This window comes from Bos indicus x Bos taurus, chromosome X (assembly GCF_003369695.1).
Source record: "Bos indicus x Bos taurus breed Angus x Brahman F1 hybrid chromosome X, Bos_hybrid_MaternalHap_v2.0, whole genome shotgun sequence".
In the NCBI taxonomy this organism is placed as follows: domain Eukaryota; kingdom Metazoa; phylum Chordata; class Mammalia; order Artiodactyla; family Bovidae; genus Bos; species Bos indicus x Bos taurus.
The window spans coordinates 89534391-89556134 of record NC_040105.1 but is presented as its reverse complement, the minus strand read 5'-3'; the positions used below and the strand labels follow the sequence as shown (position 1 = coordinate 89556134).

At 36.8% G+C, this 21744-nt stretch overlaps 1 protein-coding gene across 2 annotated transcripts in view; it reads left to right on the top strand.

Annotated features, from left to right (window-relative positions):
• RADX (RPA1 related single stranded DNA binding protein, X-linked) overlaps positions 1 to 21744 on the top strand; it is a 99866-nt gene that overhangs the window by 30589 nt on the left and 47533 nt on the right. For both annotated transcript variants that reach the window (XM_027534501.1, XM_027534502.1), the window contains exons 4-10: positions 156 to 261; positions 460 to 551; positions 659 to 781; positions 3696 to 3800; positions 5143 to 5307; positions 6481 to 6641; positions 15396 to 15568. In XM_027534501.1, coding sequence (XP_027390302.1) covers positions 156 to 261; positions 460 to 551; positions 659 to 781; positions 3696 to 3800; positions 5143 to 5307; positions 6481 to 6641; positions 15396 to 15568 — 925 coding nt within the window. The remainder of the gene's footprint in view (positions 1 to 155; positions 262 to 459; positions 552 to 658; positions 782 to 3695; positions 3801 to 5142; positions 5308 to 6480; positions 6642 to 15395; positions 15569 to 21744) is intronic.

Here is a 21744-nt window from a genome sequence, read left to right as displayed (position 1 = left end):
TGTCAGAATAGATAGAAGAAAGCTATTGAAAATGATCTAGTTCTTAGGTTTAGTGGTGGACTCAAAGCATTCAATCTATTTTTTGCTGTGTGATATATACATGTGTATATTATTTTATATGTATATCATATTAAAGTAATATATTTCTTTTTCAGAAATCTGCCTGAATATTCGAGATTTTCCTAATATAATTATCATCCCAGAAAAACAGGTGAAACCAGAATGGAGATTGCCAAAATTAAATCACCGTTTTGTTACAAGGTAAAATAGATTCTTGTAAAATATCTCAAATATGAATTTTCACTGTTAGTCACTGAAACAAGGTATTATAATTTGCTCAAAATCTACCCCAAATTATGCTGTAGCAGTTAAATAGATATGTATTTTCATTCGTATTTGTAGAATGCTTTTTTGCTATTTAAAAATAAAATATCTATTTAATAATTTTCCTTCTTTTAGATCAGAACTGGATAAGATGCCAAATAATTATATCTGTGATGTTATTGGAGTTTTGGTTTTTGTAGGAAGGGTCCAGCGGTCAAAAAAGAAGGGTAAGCTTCTGATATTGAAAGTCATAAAATGTATTTCAGTGAATAATTCTGTGTTCATATGTGCATAATCCATTGTCTTCATTTATTCTAATATTCTATCCATATAGAGAGCCGTGAAGATTTTTGGTCATATCGCTGGATTCACATTGCTGACGGGACTTCAGAACAACCATTTATAGTGGAGCTGTTTTCAACATCTCAGCCAGAAATCTTTGAACATATTTACCCAAGTACTCAGTTCAAATATTATTATCATTTTATATTTGGAAATGGGATCATTAACTGAAAAAAATAGTAGAGTATACTAACTTACAGAATGCCATGATACTGAGCTAGCAAATTCAAGCAATCTGATAGCACATATAAATTTTTTTCTATATTAATATTATAAGTGGTATTATAGATATTAACTGTCTTCTGGTTTTCTATTCAGAATTAATTTGGGATTGAAACTAGTTTTTCAGAAAACAGGTGATCTTATTAATTCTCACTTTTAGCATTTTAGACATAAAAACTTGAAATTCTGTGAAACTAAAGCATAGACCATTTCCTTTGTATCCGTTTGGAAACTGAATTAATAGACCCCATTTAAGACAATGAAGACTTTACTAATGTAGAATTAACTGGTAGAGGATTGGGAAACTATGTAATTAAATAATGACAGTGGTAAGTATGATGTCATTTGAGTATGAAATTAATATTAGGTTAATGGTGTTATACCACCTGGTCAATATTTTACTTTGGTGTTGATTTTTCCCCTTATATTTATTCATATACATAGGTATTTTTTCCACTACTTTCAAGACATTTAAAGTATGTCCTACTATGTATTTTATGTAACAACTTAGTCTACAAATCTATTTTGATGAGGAAAAATATATTTAATACTTTCTTATAACAACTTCAGTGAAATTTTTCCTTGTTTGAATTTGTAACATAAAGCTATTTTAGATATGGTGAGCTATTTTCCAAATAAGTATATGAATGAAATACTGATTGTTAAATGCTTGCCAAAATTGAGGAAATTCCCAATCTTGACTACATGTATTTTTTTTTTTTTTGATCGACAACAACATAGAAATGGTAGAACATCAGGATACCTAGAGACCATATACAGGGCTGTTCTGCTACCCCTTTATTCTCTATTGTAAAATGGTATTACCCACTATTCAGATATTACTTCATTAGAATCCACCTTATGCTTGTGAGATTAAAATTTTAAAATATATGTATATGAATAGAACTAAACATTACCCCAACTATGATTGGAGGGGAGAGCAGAAAGAGAATTTTGACCAAAACCAAGGTACAGGTTTCCAAGGTAAGTGGGGCTATGACCTTTCATATAACTTCTCTCAGGGCATAGATGGTTGATAGTGATGATCGCTCATGACAATTTAGATGGGTTTTATGGCCAGATCCCTCTCTCTTTATAGCCACTATAGCTGTTTTAATAGCTAACTGACACAGGTTTTGGCAAATGATTTTTCACAGACGTGTTGCCATGTAGTCACATTCTATTTCTTATGGAAACATGAAATATATCTTTTAAGAAAAGTTTATATGGAGCCTAGTGAGATTTACTCTAGTACAAGAGTTGACAACAATCACTATTCATTTTCATCTTTTGACCAAGAGTGAAGGAAAAAATTGTGAAATAAATGGTGAATATTAAGGAAGCTTCAGACCTATGAAGGAGAACATAACTAAGGATCTTCTGGAACAGTACCAGAATCCTTTGGTAGTAGGGCATCTGTTTTACTTTATGTGTGTGTGCTCAGAATCACAGGCTTTGGCGATACATGGTGCTGTGGAAGGCCCATGGTGTGTGCACGCTGGGGCACCACCGGCCCAGGGCCACTTTTTTTACTTTTCATTAAGGAAAGTGAAGAACTAAGGGGAAAACTTTTTCACTGCTTACTATATATTAGTTGCTCATAGATGTTACTTAATTTTGTACTTACAGTTACCTTTTAAAGAGGTGATGTTTTTACAAATTTATGGGTGAGGAAATAAAGGTCAAGAGAGATTTTAAACAGCTAGAAGGTGTTAGGTTCAAATATCTTATTTTTAGCAACCATGAACTTAGAATTAGAGATTTCTTTAGTATGCTTATGTCAGCATCTTTAATAATGAATACTCACATCTTTGTATAATTTTTGAAATAAATGAAAAACTGTATAAATCAAGAGAATTATTCTTAGTCATTTGAACAGATTTTCTTTCTTTTCATTGCTCCAAAATAAAGAACTAGTAAATGAGAGATACAGGAAATGAATTTATAGATATTATCATGCTCTAGGAAAATATTTATTCTCAAATGAGAGCTTACTGTTGATAGGAAATTGCAAGTATTTATATTTATTTCTTCATTTCCTGATTTGTAAGACAACTGTTTTGGGACATATAAGTTAAAATTTTAAAGATATTTTTGCATAAGTAAACTCTTCCTAAATAACCTGATAGTTACAAAACAGTTGATAGCTTTTGAAAGTGGTTGAAATCTGAAGACATGATAATCTCATTTTCAAGGATTCTTTTTAGTCTATCTAGTTGGTGAGGAAAGCCAACAGAAAAGAATATGTGGTAGAAGCCCTGTCTTTGAGATTTAAAGTCTAATTGAGATAAACACAATTAAAACACTTGCATAAACAAGTTCACATTAATAGTGTGTAGCCCTATCTGATGGAAAGAGTGAGAGTAATTTCAGGGATCAAGGTTAGATTGGGTTAATCAGTGAAAACATGGAGAAGCTCAGTTTTTTTTTTCTCCGTAGGAAATAACGGTTCACACTCAGTTGTGTGGCCAATTAAAAGACTTTCACTCTTCAGCTGTCCAGCAAGCAGGGCCTTCGGTTATGTGCAGCTGCTGTATTAATACTTGCTAAAGGAAAAGTGTTAGATCCTTGTTGCTCCAAGTGTGGTCAAAGGGCTAACAGCACTAGTATCACTAGTGCTAAGATCTCACTAAGCAAAGAATTTCAGGCCCCACACTAAAACTACTGAATCTGAATTTACATTTTAACAATTATCCCAAGTGATTCCTGAGTTCAGTAAAACTTGAGAAGTACTCTGTTAGATTGTGATCTAGGTATTTCCCTTTGAAATGCATAAATAATTTCATAAGTGTTTTCTTTTCCTGCAGTGACATATTTCACGTGTACACAGCTGAAAGTTGTCAGAAATGATGATCAAGTACCTAAACTGCTTTACCTCACCACCACAAACGAGAGTCACATATTTATGACTTGTAAGCAATTTCTTTGTATATATTTAATTGGAAATCTAATATATTTTCTCTTCATTAAATTAAATTTTATTATAACATTCAACCACAAGATAGCCTTATTTTGAACTCCTTCACTATAAGATTGGTTTAACAAAGAGTATGTGTGTGTGTGCACAGTAGTTGCTCAGTCGTACCTGCCTGTTTGCAACCCCATGGACTAGCCCACCAGGCTCCTCTGTCCATGGGGTTCTCCAGGCATGAATACTGGAATGGGTTGCCATTCCCTTCTCCAGGGGATCTTCCTAACCCAGGGATCGAACCCGGGTCTTCTGCATTGCAGGCAGATTCTTTACCATCTGAGCCACCAGGAGGCCCCAACAAAGAATATACAGCCTATGAAATCTGTTGCTTCGAGATGATTTACAATTCAAGCAACAATTTTCTGACTTTCTGAAGAATTTCTGGAGAATTTTATGTCCTTTGGTTAACTTTAATTCCTGCTTAATGTTAAGTTAGATAATCATAAATGGCTTCACAGATTGAAGACTTGTTTGGCCCTGTATCACAATAAGGATTCAACTAACAGTAGTTTTAAAATGTTAAAATGAAAATGTATGTTAAATTTTGGTTCCCAGACTTGCATTTTACTTAACATAGCAAGCAAAGTCTCACTGCTTATCTATAAGTTTATTATTTTTTTCCATTCTCTCTGATAATGTGGGCAAAAAAATCAGACGAATGAGAGAGTACTGTGGAATGTTTTACTTACTAGAATGCTACCATCTTGGTAATTAGGAAATTTGTCAAAGAAGAGTGCTAGGAAGGATGTAATACACATCTTTGTTTATACCTCATTTTATAAATATGAATAATATCAGATCTAAAATATACTAATAATATCAGATGTAAATGACACTTAAGTACATTTCAAAAGCATGAGTTTAAATGCTGAGCTATATTCACAGAAAATTTAGTTCATATGTGCTATCATACCTTCAGGTTAATACATAAAAATTGGTTTTCTAAGAAGATGCTAACCAGTTGGATAGCTAGAAAAGTCCAGACTATTAGTTTTCTTTTTCTTCTGGCTTTTTTTGGTATCCTACAGACAGCTACAGTGTAGTCCACAGAAACTGTAGTATGTTTGATTTCCTTCTAGATTTAGGATTTATTTACCATCTTTGATAATTTTGTATGCATATTCAGTATAATTATGTGCTACATAGTGAATAAGTTGACTTCTTTTCTTGGTGACATGAGATTGATCTTATATTAAAATGTTTTTATACACAAAAAAGTCCAGGCGGTTTACTACAGTGATTTATTTTTTTTTTCCCTTATTTTTTACCCTTCGTGCAATGAGGTCATAAAGGCCAGCTGCGAAACGATGATGCCAAGGTAAAAAACTTTATCCAGTGGGTTAAAGAGAAGAACGATTCTGGAGAAGGGAAGAATACTGTTATAGGTGGATATTACCCCTATCCACCAGTGCCAGAGACATTTTGGAAGTATAGTAGTTCTCTTAAAGGTACTGATGAAATTACTAGTCGTTTATGATTATATGCTATATGTATGGTATATGCCTTGTCATTTAGTCATCTTTACTCTTTAATTTGAGTAGGCCAGAGTGTAGCAATACTCACTGTTAATAATTTGATCTTTATAAAGATATAAAAACATATGTCATGTCCCATAAAGGATATTTTGATTTTATTAGACTGTAAAGAAAAAGGAATATAGACTGACTAAATGGAGATATCTTGATTTAAGGTCTTTGAGATCAAATCTGAGTTGGTAGATCCCAACTCTTATAATATTATTTAAATTAAACCTATGAAAGGATACATTGGACAATTTGATACCAAGATATAACTGTATTAGGCCACTTTTATGAAATGATACATAGATATCCCTTGGTATCCATAGGGGATTGGTTCAAGGAGCCCCATGGATACGTAAATCTTCAGATGTTCAAATGCCTTACATAAGGGATATACAGTGATTACAGTTGGCTCTTTGTATCTGAAGGTTTGCAAAACTTATAGATATGTGTATTGCAAAACTTGTGGATGACTGTGTATTGGATATAACATGGCTGAGGCTCCACCTTTAAATAAAAATGATATCAAAATTAGTGAGATTCAGAATAAGTACTGATGAGAGACATTAATTTATTTTAGTAGACTTAAAATATGATAGTTGAAAAGTTTAGCATATATTCTTTTTGAAAAGCTGTGAGATAATTTCACAGCTTTGGAAAAAAAGAAACTTTGAAATACTGATCTATCATTAGCTAAATATTGGCATCCTTCTATACTTCATAATGCCAGCAATATGTAGTATATGCTATATATAGCATATAGAATATAGAAAATATTAACATGTGTGCTTCTATGCAATGGCTAAGCAACACTTTATAGTTTGAAGTATGATATATAAATTGCATTCAATATGTAAAATTTCTGTTTCAAATTAAGACACCAGACTAGAAGACGGTATAACAATTTAACTGAAATGTATTTTGCCAGTTTTACCAACATCACCTAAGGGGATGCCAAATATAAACACAAAGTCTCACATATTTAAGTTATTAGCAAGTTTATAATTTTCATGTTGTGAAATTACATTGCAAATCTAATTCTTGTTTTTGTAATTTCAGTTCTTTAAAACTTACAATTTCCTTGGAATTACTCTTTTGCAGTTGAATCACTCTTGACAGCTATAAGTGAAGTAAAGGTGGAGATTGAAGATCTGCAGTATAGGGAACAAAAGCGCATTGCAATTCAGGGAATAATTACGGTTATAAAGTATGTCCCATATCACAGTGCAACTCAAAGTGCCTCAGCATCTGAAACACTACGGGTATGGTGGCAGAGAATTAATAGTATATCTCTGAAAGCACTCTGATTGTAACCACAATTAGATTTATATCTTTTTTTAATTTAAATTTATTTATTTTAACTGGAGGCTAATTACTTTACAATATTGTATTGGTTCTGACACACATCAACATGAATCTGCCATGGGTGTACACGTGTTCCCCATCCTGAACCCCCCTCCCACCTCTGTCCCCATACCATCCCTCCGGGTCATCCCAGTGCACCAGCCCTAAGGATCCTGTATCGAACCTGGATTGGCAATTCGCTTCATATATGATATTATACATGTTTCCATGCCATTCCCCCAAGTCATCCCACCCTCTCCCTCTCCCACAGAGTCCAAAAGACTGTTCTGTACATCTGTGTCTCTTTTGCTGTCTCGCATATAGGGTCATTGTTACAATCTTTCTAAATTCCATATATATGCGTTAGTATACTGTATTGGTGTTTTTCTTTCTGGCTTACTTCACTCTGTATAATAGGCTCCAGTTTCATCCACCTCATTAGAACTGATTCAAATGTATTCTTTTTAATGGCTGAGTAATACTCCATTGTGTGTATGTACCACAGCTCTTTTATCCATTCATCTGCTGATGGACATCTAGGTTGCTTCCATGTCCTGGCTATTATAAACAGTGCTGCGATGAACATTGGGGTACACATGTCTCTTTCAATTATGGTTTCCTCGCTGTGTATGACCAGTAGTGGGATTGCTGGGTCATAAGGCAGTTCTATTTCCAGTTTTTTAAGGAACCTCCACATGGTTCTCCATGGTGGCTGTATTAGTTTGCATTCCCACCAACAGTGTAAGAGGGTTCCCTTTTCTCCACACCCTCTCCAGCATTTATTGCTTGTAGACTTTTGGATAGCAGCCATTATGACTGGCATGAAATGGTACCTCATTGTGGTTTTGAGTTGCATTTCTCTGATAATGAGTGATGTTGAGCATCTTTTCATGTGTTTGTTAGCCATCTGTATGTCTTCTTTGGAGAAATGTCTGTTTAGTTCTTTGGCCCACTTTTTGATTGGGTCGTTTATTTTTCTGGAATTGAGCTGCAGGAGTTGCTTGTATATTTTTGAGATTAGTTCTTTGTCAGTTGCTTCATTTGCTATCATTTTCTCCCATTCTGAAGGCTCTCTTTTCAGCTTGCTTAGAGTTTCCTTTTTTGTGCAGAAGCTTTCAATTTTAATTAGGTCCCATTTGTTTATTTTTGCTTTTATTTCCACTATCCTGGGAGGTGGGTCATAGAGGATCCTGCTGTGATTTATGTCGGATAGTGTTTTGCCTATGTTCTCCTTTAGGAGTTTTATAGTTTCTGGTCTTACATTTAGATCTTTAATCCATTTTGAGTTTATTTTTGTGCATGGTGTTAGAAAGTGTTCTACTTTCATTCTTTTACAAGTGGTCGACCAGTTTTCCCAGCACCACTTGTTAAAGAGATTCTTTTCTCCATTGTATATTTTTGCCTCCTTTGTCAAAGATAAGGTGGCCATAGGTGCATGGATTTATCTCTGGGCTTTGTATTTTGTTCCATTGATCTATATTTCTGTCTTTGTGCCAGTACCATACTGTCTTGATGACTGTGGCTTTGTAGTAGAGCCTGAAGTCAGGCAGGTTGACTCCTCCAGTTCCATTCTTACTTCTCAAGATTGCTTTGGCTATTTGAGGTTTTTTTTTTTTATTTCCATACAAATTGTGAAATTATTTGTTCTAGCTCTGTGAAAAATACTGTTGGTAGCTTGATAGGGATTGCATTGAATCTATAGATTGTTTTGGGTAGTATACTCATTTTTCTGATCCATGAACATGGTATATTTCTCCATCTATTAGTGTCTCCATCTATTAGTGTCCTCTTTGATTTCTTTCACCAGTGTTTTATAGTTTTCTATATATAGGTCTTTAATTTCTTTAGGTTGATATATTCCTAAGTATTTTATTCCTTTAGTTGCAATGGTGAATGGAATTGTTTCCTTAATTTCTCTTTCTATTTTCTCATTATTAGTGTATAGGCATGCAAGGGATTTCTGTGTGTTGATTTTATATCCTGCAACTTTACTATATTCATTGATTAGCTCTAGTAATTTTCTGGTGGAGTCTTTAGGGTTTCCTATGTAGATCATGTCATCTGCAAACAGTGAGAGATTTACTTCTTTTCCAATCTGGATTCCTTTTATTTCTTTCTCTGCTCTGATTGCTGTGGCCAAAACTTCCAAAACTATGTTGAATAGTAGTGGTGAGAGTGGGCACCCTTGTCTTGTTCCTGACTTTAGCAGAAATGCTTTCAGTTTTTCACCATTGAGGATAATGTTTGCTGTGGGTTTGTCATATATAGCTTTTATTATGTTGAGGCATGTTCCTTCTATTCCTGCTTTCTGGGGAGATTTTATCATAAATGGATGTTGAATTTTGTCAAAGGCTTTCTCTGCATCTATTGAGATGATCATATGGCTTTTATTTTTCAATTTGTTAATATGGTGTATTACATTGATTGATGTGCAAATATTGAAGAATTCCTGCATCCCTGCGATAAAGCCCATTTGGTCATGGTGTATGATCTTTTTAATATGCTGTTGGATTCTGATTACTAGAGTTTTGTTAAGGATTTTTGCATCTATGTTCATCAGTGATACTGGCCTGTAGTTTTCTTTTTTTGTGGCATCTTTGTCAGGTTTTGGTATTAGGGTGATGGTGGCCTCATAGAATGAGTTTGGAAGTTTACCTTCCTCTGCAATTTTCTGGAAGAGTGAGTAGGATAGGTGTTAGCTCGTCTCTAAATTTTTAGTAGAATTCAGCTGTGAAGCCGTCTGGACCTGGGCTTTTGTTTGCTGGAAGATTTCCGATTACTGTTTCAATTTCCGTGCTTGTGATGGGTCTGTTAAGATTTTCTATTTCTTCCTGGTCCAGTTTTGGAAAGTTGTACTTTTCTAAGAATTTGTCCATTTCTTCCACGTCGTCCATTTTATTGGCATATAATTGCTGATAGTAGTCTCTTATGATCCTTTGTATTTCTGTGTTGTCTGTTGTGATCTCTTCATTTTCATTTCTAATTTTATTGATTTGATTTTTCTCCCTTTGTCTCTTGATGAGTCTGGCTAATGGTTTGTCAATTTTATTTATCCTTTCCAAGAACCAGCTTTTGGCTTTGTTGATTTTTGCTATGGTCTCTTTTGTTTCTTTTGCATTTATTTATGCCCTAATTTTTAAGATTTCTTCCTTCTACTAACCCATTTTTTCCTTTTCTAGTTGCTTTAGGTGTAGAGTTAGATTATTTATTTGACTTTTTTCTTGTTTCTTGAGGTATGCCTGTATTGCTATGAACCTTCCCCATAGAACTGCTTTTACAGTGTTCCACAGGTTTTGGATTGTTGTGTTTTCATTTTCATTCGTTTCTATGCATATTTTGATTTCTTTTTTGATTTCTTCTGTGATTTGTTGATTATTCAGCAGCGTGTTGTTCAGCTTCCATATGTTGGCATTTTTAATAGTTTTTCTCCTGTAATTGAGATCTAATCTTACTGCATTGTGGTCAGAAAAGATGCTTGGAATCATTTCAGTTTTTTTTTAATTTACCAAGGCTAGATTTATGGCCCTGGATGTGATCTATCCTTGAGAAGGTTCTGTGTGCGCTTGAGAAAAAGGTGAAATTCATTGTTTTGGGATGAAATGTCCTATAGATATCAGTTAGGTCTAACTGGTCTGTTGTATCATTTAAAGTTTGTGTTTCCTTGTTAATTTTCTGTTTAGTTGTCTATCCATAGGTGTGAGTGGGGTATTAAAGTCTCCCACTATTATTGTGTTATTGTTAATGTCCCCTTTCATACTTGTTAGCATTTGTCTTACATATTGTGGTGCTCCTATGTTGGGTGCATATATATTTATAATTGTTTTATCTTCTTCTTGGATTGATCCTTTGATCATGATGTAGTGTCCTTCTTTGTCTCTTTTCACAGCCTTTGTTTTAAAGTCCATTTTATCTGATATAAGTATTACTACTCCTGCTTTTTTTGGTCTCTGTTTGCATGGAATATCTTTTTCCAGCCCTTCACTTTCTGTCTGTATGTGTCCCCTGTTTTGAAGTGGGTCTCTTGTAGACAACATATATAGTGGTCTTTTTTTTGTATCCATTCAGTCAGTCTTTGTCTTTTGGTTGGGGCATTCGACCCATTTATATTTAAGGTAATTACTGATAAGTATGATCCCATTGCCATTTACTTTGTTGTTTTGGGTTTGAGTTCATACACCCTTTCTGTGTTTCCTGTCTAGAGAAGATCCTTTAGCTTTTGTTGGAGAGCTGGTTTGGTGATGCTGAATTCTCTCAGCTTTTGCTTGTCTGTAAAGCTTTTGATTTCTCCTTCATATTTGAATGAGATCCTTGCTGGGTACAGTAATCTGGGCTGTTGGTTATTTTATTTTATCACTGTAAGTATGTCCTGCCATTCCCTCCTGGCCTGAAGAGTTTCTATTGAAAGATCCGCTGTTATCCTTATGGGAATCCCCTTGTGTGTTTTTTGTTGTTTTTCCCTTGGTGCTTTTAATATTTGTTCTTTGTGTTTGACTTTGTTAATTTGATTAGTATGTGTCTTGGGGTGTTTTGCCTTGGGTTTATCCTGTTTGGGACTCTCTGGGTTTCTTGGACTTGGGTGATTATTTCCTTCCCCATTGTAGGGAAGTTTTCAACTATTATCTCCTCAAGTATTTTCTCATTGTCTTTCTTTTTGTCGTCTTCTTCTGGGGCTCCTATGATTCAATGTTGGGGCATTTAATATTGTCCTGGAGGTCTCTGAGATTTTCCTCATTTCTTTAAAATCGTTTTTCTTTTTTCCTCTCTGATTCATTTATTTCTACCATTCTATCTTCTACTTCACTAATCCTATCTTCTGCCTCCCTTATTCTACAATTTGTTGCCTCCAGAGTGTTTTTGATCTTATTTATTGTGTTATTCATTATATATTGACTCTCTTTTATTTCTTCTAGGTCCTTGTTAAACTTTTCTTCCATCTTCTCAGTCCTTGTCTCCAGGCTATTTATCTGTGATTCCATTTTTTTGTCAATATTTTGAGTCATTTTCCCTATCATTATTCAGAATTCTTTATCAGGTAGATTCCTTATCTCTTCCTCTTTTGTTTGGTTTGGTGGGCATTTATCCTGTTCCTTTACCTGCTGGGTATTCCTCTGTCTCTTCATCTTGTTTCTATTGCTGTGTTTGGGGTGGCCTTTCTGTATTCTGGCAGTTTGTGGAGTTCTCTTTATTGTGGAGTTTCCTCTTTGTGGGTGTACAGGTGGCTTGTCAGGGTTTCCTGATTAGGGAAGCTTGTGTCGGTGTTCTGGTGGGTGGAGCTGCATTTCTTCTCTCTGGAGTGTAATGAAGTGTCCAATAATGAGTTATGAGATGTCAGTGGGTTTGGAGTGACTTTGGGCAACCTATATATTGAAGCTCAGGGCTGTGTTCCTGTGTTGCTGGAGAATTTGCGTGGTACGTCTTGCTCTGGAACTTGTTGGCCCTTGGGTGGTGCTTGGTTTCAGTGTAGGTATGGAGATGTTTGATGAGCTCCTGTCGATTAATGTTCCCTGGAGTCAGGAGTTCTCTGGTGTTCTCAGGGTTTGGACTTAAGCCTCCTGCTTCTGGTTTTCAGTCTTATTTTTACAGTAGCCTCAAGACTTCTCCATCTATACAGCACCATTGATAAAACGTCTAGGTTAAAGTTGAAAAGTTTCTCCACAGTGAGGAACACCCAGAGACATTCACAGAGTTACATGGAGGTTTTCAGTCTTATTTTTACAGTAGCCTCAATACTTCTCCATCTATACAGCACCATTGATAAAACGTCTAGGTTAAAGTTGAAAAGTTTCTCCACAGTGAGGGACACCCAGAGACATTCACAGAGTTACATGGAGGAGAGAAGAGGGAGGAGGGAGTTAGAGGTGACCCAAATGAGATGAGGTAGAATCAAAAGAGGAGAGAGCAAGCTAGCCAGTAATCACTTCCTTATGTGCACTCCACAGTCTGGACCACTCAGAGATGTTCATGGAGTTAAACACAGAAGAGAAGAGGGAGGAAGGAGACAGAGGTGACTAGGAGGAGAAGGGGAATCAAAAGTAGAGAGATAGATCCAGGCAGTAGTCAGTTCCCTAAGTGTTATCCACTGCCCAGAATACCCAAAGAGTGTCACAGAGTTAGGTAGAGAAGAGAAGGGGGAGGGAGGAGATAGAGGGGACCTCGTGGAGAAAAAGGAGAGTCAAAAGGGGGAGAGAGCAATCAAGCCAGTAATCACACTCCCAAGTAAAAATGGGTACTGAGGATTGGGTTCTTAAAGGTACACAATTGATAACAAATACCAAAAAGCAAAGATTAAAAATCTAGAGTAGAGGTTGGATTTTCTAAAATACAATATTAAATAAAAAAAGTCACAAAAATTATCACACACACACACAAAATTATCACACACACACACAATATATATAAAGTTTGCTTTAAAAAGTAGGGTCCTTTTTTTGCAAAGTAATGGTAGGTTATAAAAATGAAAATTAAAGGAGTAATAGAGGACTTTAAAATTTTTTAAAAATTTAAAAAAAGAATGATAGTAAAAATAGTAAAAATATATCTAGGACTTTCTCTGGTGGTGTTGTGGGCAGTGTTGGGTCATTTCATTTTTGGATAGTTCCTTGGTCCGGCTTATATTTCTCAAGGTCTATATGCCCCTTCCTATGTAGTCCGTACTAACTACAGGGTTTTAATCTATTGCATCTGTCACTTCCAAAGCGGTTCCCTCTGTTTTAGCTTCTTCTGTTTGCTGGTCTCTTCAGTGTCTGATTTCCGCCCTGACACAAGGGGGCGGTGTTGGACACTTCTTTAGGCTCACTTGTGTAGTGCTGTGTGGAGAGAGGGACGCTGCAAACAAATAACACTGGCGTGTGCTTGCAGTGTCTCGGCAACACTGGGTTTGCCGCCGCTCATGGTGCGTGTACCCTCCCTGCCCACACTGCTCAGGCTCTAGGTTGCTCCGCCGGGAACCGTCTGAGGCCAGCCCTGGGCTGCATGCAGCTGCCAGGTCTAACCCGCTCAGGTTCAGGTGCTGGGGTAGTCCTCAGAGGCACAGATTTGGTTGGGCCTGCATTTTGTGCCCTTCCCAGGTCCGAGCAGCTCAGGTGATCAGGTGTTTGGCGAGCGCGGTCGCTGCAACTTATCGCTTCCCCCGTCCCTGTCGCTCAGTTTTCTTGGTGTACATCCAGTGCACCTTCTCAGGCGGATGTTGACCGTCGAGAACCCCAAGAAGTCTTAGTTAGCAAAGAAGCCTGCTTGCAGTTTTGTAGATAATGTCTCTCTAGGGCTGTGATTGCCCCCTTCCAGCTCTGGCTGCCTGTCACCGGAGGGGTATGGTCTGCAGCAGGCTAGCTCTGTTCAGTCCTTTGTTCTGTGAGTGGGCCTGGCGGTGTCTTAGGTTAGGGCTTTTCACGTGGTAGCTATCCCCGAGTCTGGTTTGCTGTCCCAGTTAGGTCCCTCAGATTGCCCTCGGGGCATTCAGGCCTGGTCCTTACTCTAAGCAATGCAGCCCGCGCCTCCCTGCCCAGCCCCAACTTGCTATGGCGGATGCAGGTGTCTGCACTGCTTCACCACTGGGGGAGTTACCGTTGGGCACGTAATCTGTGGGTTTTAATTATTTATTTATTTTTCCTCCCGGTCATGTTGCCCTCTGTGGTTCCAAGGCTCGCCACAGACTCGGCAGTGAGCGTGTTTCCTGGTGTTTGGAAATGTCTCTCTTTTTAAGACTCCCTTCCCGGGATGGAGCTCCATCCCTATCTCTTTTGTCTCTCTTTTTGTCTTTTATATTTTTTTCTACCTCCTTTCGAAAACACTGGGCTGCTTTTCTGGGTGCCTGATGTCCTCTGCCGGCATTCAGAAGTTGTTTTGTGGAATTTACTAAGCGTTTAAATGTTTTTTGATGAATTTGTCGGGGAGAGAGTGGTCTCCCTGTCCTATTCCTCCACCATCTTAGGACCGCCTCCCCGGCATTATATCTTGTACAATTCATTCAGAACTCAAATGTATTAACTCTTAATGATGTAAACCTAAAAGGAAAAGCTTCATTTTTAGTTTGTTTTCTTTTTATGTCATTTATTTTGGAGCAGTCTGGACTAAAGTCACAGCCTCTGATATTTCCCTAGGCCCTCCAAACTTGGTATTTTGGTTTTGCTTTCTATGTAATATGAGCCTGTCATGATAGCATTTATTTAGATTTCCAGGTCGTATTTTTGACTACATTCATTTCTTACCTTATGTCCAGGCCAAAAGTATATGTACATTCCCACTGGAAGTTTTTAGCTCTATTGTCAGACTTGGCAGTTCTACCCAAATTTTATTAAGAAGTAGCAATGACTCTTGGAGGATAAATGCTGTAGAAGAGGCCACTTCTGAACTCTAGGCAAAATCAAGACAAATTAATTTTTTCCATGAGTTTGTGTTTTTAAAAGTTATTTCTAAGATTACTATTCTTATGGAAAGAAGCATCTAATCCAACTTTACAGTTACATAAGAAAAACTTTTGTTTATCTTTTTGAAATATGTTACTAGCAGTTAGATTAAGATAAATCAACTTTATAAAAGCATTGTTATGATTACAAAGTTTTGTCACAACTCAAGTTACGAAAAATGGATATGCTAAAAGTGTAGAGTCTTTTAAGAGAGAAATAATTCTTGTGAATTAGTTTAAAATGTTTTCTTCAAATTTTTGTTTTTAGAATGCTAAGCGACCCTCAACATCTGAAGCAGCTAGAAAAGAAAGTCAAAGTCAGGAAAAAGATGGTAAACGTCATCACGATGATGGTTCTGGGAGATCTCAATGTCATTCTGCATGTGCAAGTTCAAACCCTGTCCCGAAGAAAAGAATTACACAAACCCCAAGTGGCAAACAGTAAGTCATTTGTATTAAGTATATACATAGCATATGCTTTTTCATTTTTCTATCGTATAAAATGAGCAGTGCTACTGGAAGTTGTATAGTTTTCTACAGCTGCCAAAGTCCAAGATCAAGGTATAGGCAGGGTGGGTTCCCTCTGAAGGCTATGAGGAAGAATCTGTTCCATGCATCTCCCTTAGCTGCTAGTGGTTTAGTGGCAATCTTTAGCATTCCTTGGCTTATGGAAGTTATCACTTGAATCTCTGCCTTCGTCTTCACATGGCATTCTCCCTGTGGCTGTATATGTGTCCAAGTTTTTCTTTAAGGACACCAGCCATATTGGATTAGGGAACCACTCTGGAGTACCAGTCTACTCTAGTATGAACTCATCTTAACTGATTACATCTTCAATGACCCTACTTCCAAATAATGTCATATTTTTATGGTCATTGAACATGTAATTGGTTACATATTGGTAGTCAGGGTGGTGTTTGGCAGGAACATAATTCAGTCCATAACAGTCTGCCCCTCTAAAAACTCATGTCCTTCTCACATACAAAATACATTCACTCCATCAGAACATCCCCCAAAGTCTTAATCTATACCAGTATTAACTCTCATTCCTAAATATCATATAAATCTTATATGGATGAGATGCAGGGTGTTTCATCCTGGAACAAAATTCTTTTCCATCTGTGAGCCTATGAAACTATGAAACTATTACCTTCCAAAATACAATGGTGGGACAGACATAGGATAAGTATTCCCCATTTCAAAAGGGAGAAATTGGGAAGAAAAAGGAGGTTATGGGCCACAGGCAAATTTGAAACCTAGTGAAGCAAATACCATTTGGCTTTAAGGCCCCAGAATTATCCTCTCTGGCAGAGTACTGTGTCCTTTGGGCCCACTGAGATGGCAGCCCTACCCCCATGGCACTGAGTGGTGGCCCTGCACTCTGGAACTGAGAAAGTGGCCCTGGCTTCTGGAATTCAGGAGGTGTCCCTGCCTTCTAGAACGGAGGAAATGGCCTCACTTCTCAGGGTCATTTTCCCATTTTCTTGAAGGATAATACTTGATCACAGCTAGATATCTCTGTCAACTCATTTCCTGACTGTAGAATCCCAGAAGTCCAATGGCATTGCATTCCTGCATTTCTTCCCACTTATGTTCCTTTCAGTTGAAGCTAATAGCATGCCTACTGAGTTGGTTGACTGGATCCACAAGTCGTAATCTCTTGGGCATATGGTTATCTAGCAATGTTCTTAGTATGCTTCCCAAAGCAAGCTTTCATATGTTTTCCAATATGAAAGGCTGATAATTTTTCAAGTATTGATGGTTCTTTTTTTTTTCATTTTTATGTCATTTTTTTATTTTTTGGCCATGCTGCACAGCTTGTGGGATCTTAGTTCCCCACCCAGGGATTGAACCCAGACCCTTGGCAGTGAAAGTGTGGAGCCCTAACCGCTGGACCTCCAGGGGATTCCTTGATTCTTTTTTTTTCTTAACAATTCCTTTTCAACTCTTCTCCCTTCTTGTATTTTACTATAAGCATTAAGAAGAAACCAGACTGTGTCTTCAACACTTTGCTTAGAAATCTCTTCATCTAAATATACAAGTTCATCTTACAGATGTTTCACTTTCCATCCAACAGAACAGTTTGGCCACATACTCTGCCACTTTGTATCAAGGATTATCTTTCACCCAGTTTCCAATAACATTTCTGTCTGAAACCTTACCAGAAGCACATTTTACATTCACATTTCTAGTTCTGTTCATGACACTGAATGTATTCTCTTAGACAGCGGAAACTTTCTCTACCACTCCTTTTCTTTCAGAGCCCTCAAGAGATTCTCCTTCAAAATCCATATTTTTACCAACATTCTCTTCAGGGCTTTCTAGGCTTTTTATGTTATGCACCTCAAAAATCTTCCCAACCTAGGGAATGAACTCACATCTCTTGGCATCTCCTGCATTGTACATGGATTCTTTACTACTTAGCCACAGGGAAAGCCCCCTTCACTTAATACCCAATTCCAAAGCAACTTCTATGTTTTTTATGTATTTTTATAGCAGCACACCACTTACTGATACCAAAATCTGTATTAATTTTCTAGGGCTGCTATAACAAAGTACCACAAACTGTTTGACTTATACAACAGAAATTTATTGTTTCACAGCTTTGTAAGTCCAAAATCAAAGTGTCAGTAGAATGGATTCCTTTTGAGGGCTGTGAGAAAGTCTGCACCATGCCTTACCCCTAGCATCTGGTGATTTGCTAGCCATCTCTGGCTTTCCTTGGCTTGTATAAACATCACTCCAATCTGTGTCCAAATTTCCCCATGTGGTAAGGGCATCAGTCATTGGATTAAGGGCCCACTCTACTCTAATATGACCACATCTTAACTAAATTACACCTTCAATGACCCTATATCTAAGTAAGGTCAAATTCCAAGGTAATGGGGATTAGGACTTCAATGTGAATATTGAGGATGCATACTTCAACCCATAACATAAGCTCTTATCTGCCATATTCAGCATGGAGTAATTGAATGTAAGTTTAAAGTAGGGAATTACAAAAAGGAAATAACCATTTTTGTCTTTTTTTAATTCTACATATAAGGGAGATCATATAGTATTTGTCTTTCCTAGTCTGACTTATTTCACTTAGTATGGTAATCTCAGGGTCCATCCATGTTGTTACAAATGATAAGATTTCATCTTTTTATGGCTGAGTAGTATTCCACTGTATATATTACATCTTTATCCATCTGTTGATGAGCACTTAGATTATTTCCATTATCTTGGCTGTTACCAATATTGCTGTTGTGATCATAGGGGTGCATGTATCTTTTCTATTTTTTAAATTTTTTGACCATGCCATGCATCTTGCAGGGTTTTAGTTCTGCAAACAGGTATCAAACCCGTGCCCCCTGCAGTGAAATCACAGAGTCTTAACCACTGGACCACCAAAGAAGTCCCTGCTATCTTTTTGATAATAGATGTTCTGACAGGTGTGAAGGTTTGAGATGATAATCTCATTGTGGTGTTCATTTGCATTTCCCTGATAATTAGTGATGTTGAACATCTTTTCCTGTCCTTGTTTGCTATCTGTATGACTTCTTTGGGAAAAAGTCTGTTCAGGTCCTCTGCTCATTTTTTATTCAGATTGTTTATTTTTTTGAAGCTGAGTTGTATGAGTGTTTTATATATTATGTATCTTAACCCCTGATGGGATATATGATTCGCAAATACCTTCTCTTATTTGGTAAGTTGTCTTTTCATTTTGTTGCTGGTTTTCTTTCCTGTGCAGAAGCTTTTTAGTTTAATGTAGTCACATTTGTGTTTATTTTTGGTTTTGTTTCCCTTGCCTGAGGAGACCTATCTATAAAGATAATTCTAAAACCAAGGTCAAAGATCATACTGCCTATGTTTTCTTCTATGAGTTTTATAGTCTCAGGACCTACACTCAAGTCTTTACTCTATTTTGAGTTAATTTTGTGTGTGGTTGGGGATAGTGGTCCAGTTTCATTTTTTTGCATGTGACTGTCCAGTTTTCCCAATACCATTTATTGAAGAGATTTCTCCCACCACTCTATGTTCTTTGTTCCCTTGTTATAAATAAGTTGTTCATATATGTATGAGTTTATTTCTGAGATCTCAGTTCTGTTTCATTGATTTATGTGTCAGTTTTTCTGCCAATACCATACTGTTTTGATTATTATAGCTGTGTATATAGTGTGAAATCAGGAAGTATGATACCTCCAGTTTTGTTCTCATGATTGCTTTGGTTATTTGGGGTCTACTGTGGTTCCAAATAAATTTTTGAATTTTTTGTTCTATTTCTGGGAAAAATGTCTTTGGGATTTTTATAGGAATTGTAGTGAATCTGTAGATTGCTTTAGGTGATATGGACATTTTAAATTAGGAAGCATTCCCTTCAATTTTTTGGAAGAATTTTAAAAGGTATTAAATCATCTATGGATGTCTGGTAGAATTCACCTATGAAGCTGTCTGGTCCTGGAGTTTTGGTTTGGGGGTGGTTTTTTATTACTGTTTGATCATTTAACTGATCGCTATACTAGTGTTCAGTCTACTCAGATTTTCAGTCATTGAAGCTTGTATGATTCTAAAATCTGTCCATTTCTTCTAACTTGTCCAATTTTGGGAATGAAGTCTATTTTGTCTGATATAAGTATGGCTACACCTGCTTTCTTTTGTCTGCATTTTGCTTGAAGCATCATCTTGCATGCCTTCATTTTCACCTTATATTTCTCTTTTTAGAGTTGAGATGAGTCTCCTGGATACAACAAATAATTGTGTCTTGCTTTTTTTAATATAAACTTATTTATTTTAATTGGAGGCTAATTACTTTACAATATTGTATTGGTTTTGCCATACATCAACATGAATCTGCCACGGGTATACACATGTTCCCCATCCTGAACCCCACTCCCACCTTCCTGCCTGTACCATCCCTCTGGGTCATCCGAGTGCACCAGCCCCAAGCATCCTGTATCATGCATCGAACCTGGACTGGTGATTTGTTTCATGTATGATATTATACATGTTTCAATACCGTTCTCCCAAATCATCCCACCCTCTCCCTCTCCCAAAGAGTCCAAAAGACTGTTCATACATCTCTGTCTCTTTTGCTGTCTCACATACAGGGCTATCGTTACCATCTTTCTAAATTCCATATATATGTGTTAGTATACTGTATTGGTGTTTTCTTTCTGGCTTACTTCACTCTGTATAATAGGCTCCAGTTTCATCCACATCATTAGAACTGATTCAAATGTATTCTTTTTAATGGCTGAGTAATACTCCATTGTGTATATGTACCACAGCTTTCTTATCCATTCATCTCCTGATAGACATCTAGGTGGCTTCCATGTCCTGGCTATTATAAACAGTGCTGCGATGAACATTTGGGTACACATGTCTCTTTCAATTCTGGTTTCCTCAGTGTGTATGCCCAGTAGTGGGACTGCTGGGTCATAAGGCAGTTCTGTTTCCAGTTTTTTAAGGAACCTCCACATGGTTCTCCGTGGTGGCTGTACTAGTTTGCATTCCCACCAACAGTGTAAGAGGGTTCCCTTTTCTCCACACCCTCTCCAGCATTTATTGCTTGTAGACTTTTGGATAGCAGCCATTATGACTGGCATGAAATGGTACCTCATTGTGGTTTTGAGTTGCATTTCTCTGATAATGAGTGATGTTGAGCATCTTTTCATGTGTTTGTTAGCCATCTGTATGTCTTCTTTGGAGAAATGTCTGTTTAGTTCTTTGGCCCACTTTTTGATTGGGTCGTTTATTTTTCTGGAATTGAGCTGCAGGAGTTGCTTGTATATTTTTGAGATTAGTTCTTTGTCAGTTGCTTCATTTGCTATCATTTTCTCCCATTCTGAAGGCTCTCTTTTCAGCTTGCTTAGAGTTTCCTTTTTTGTGCAGAAGCTTTCAATTTTAATTAGGTCCCATTTGTTTATTTTTGCTTTTATTTCCACTATCCTGGGAGGTGGGTCATAGAGGATCCTGCTGTGATTTATGTCGGATAGTGTTTTGCCTATGTTCTCCTTTAGGAGTTTTATAGTTTCTGGTCTTACATTTAGATCTTTAATCCATTTTGAGTTTATTTTTGTGCATGGTGTTAGAAAGTGTTCTACTTTCATTCTTTTACAAGTGGTCGACCAGTTTTCCCAGCACCACTTGTTAAAGAGATTCTTTTCTCCATTGTATATTTTTGCCTCCTTTGTCAAAGATAAGGTGGCCATAGGTGCGTGGATTTATCTCTGGGCTTTGTATTTTGTTCCATTGATCTATATTTCTGTCTTTGTGCCAGTACCATACTGTCTTGATGACTGTGGCTTTGTAGTAGAGCCTGAAGTCAGGCAGGTTGACTCCTCCAGTTCCATTCTTACTTCTCAAGATTGCTTTGGCTATTTGAGTTTTTTTTTTTTATTTCCATACAAATTGTGAAATTATTTGTTCTAGCTCTGTGAAAAATACTGTTGGTAGCTTGATAGGGATTGCATTGAATCTATAGATTGTTTTGGGTAGTATACTCATTTTCCTGATCCATGAACATGGTATATTTCTCCATCTATTAGTGTCCTCTTTGATTTCTTTCACCAGTGTTTTATAGTTTTCTATATATAGGTCTTTAATTTCTTTAGGTTGATATATTCCTAAGT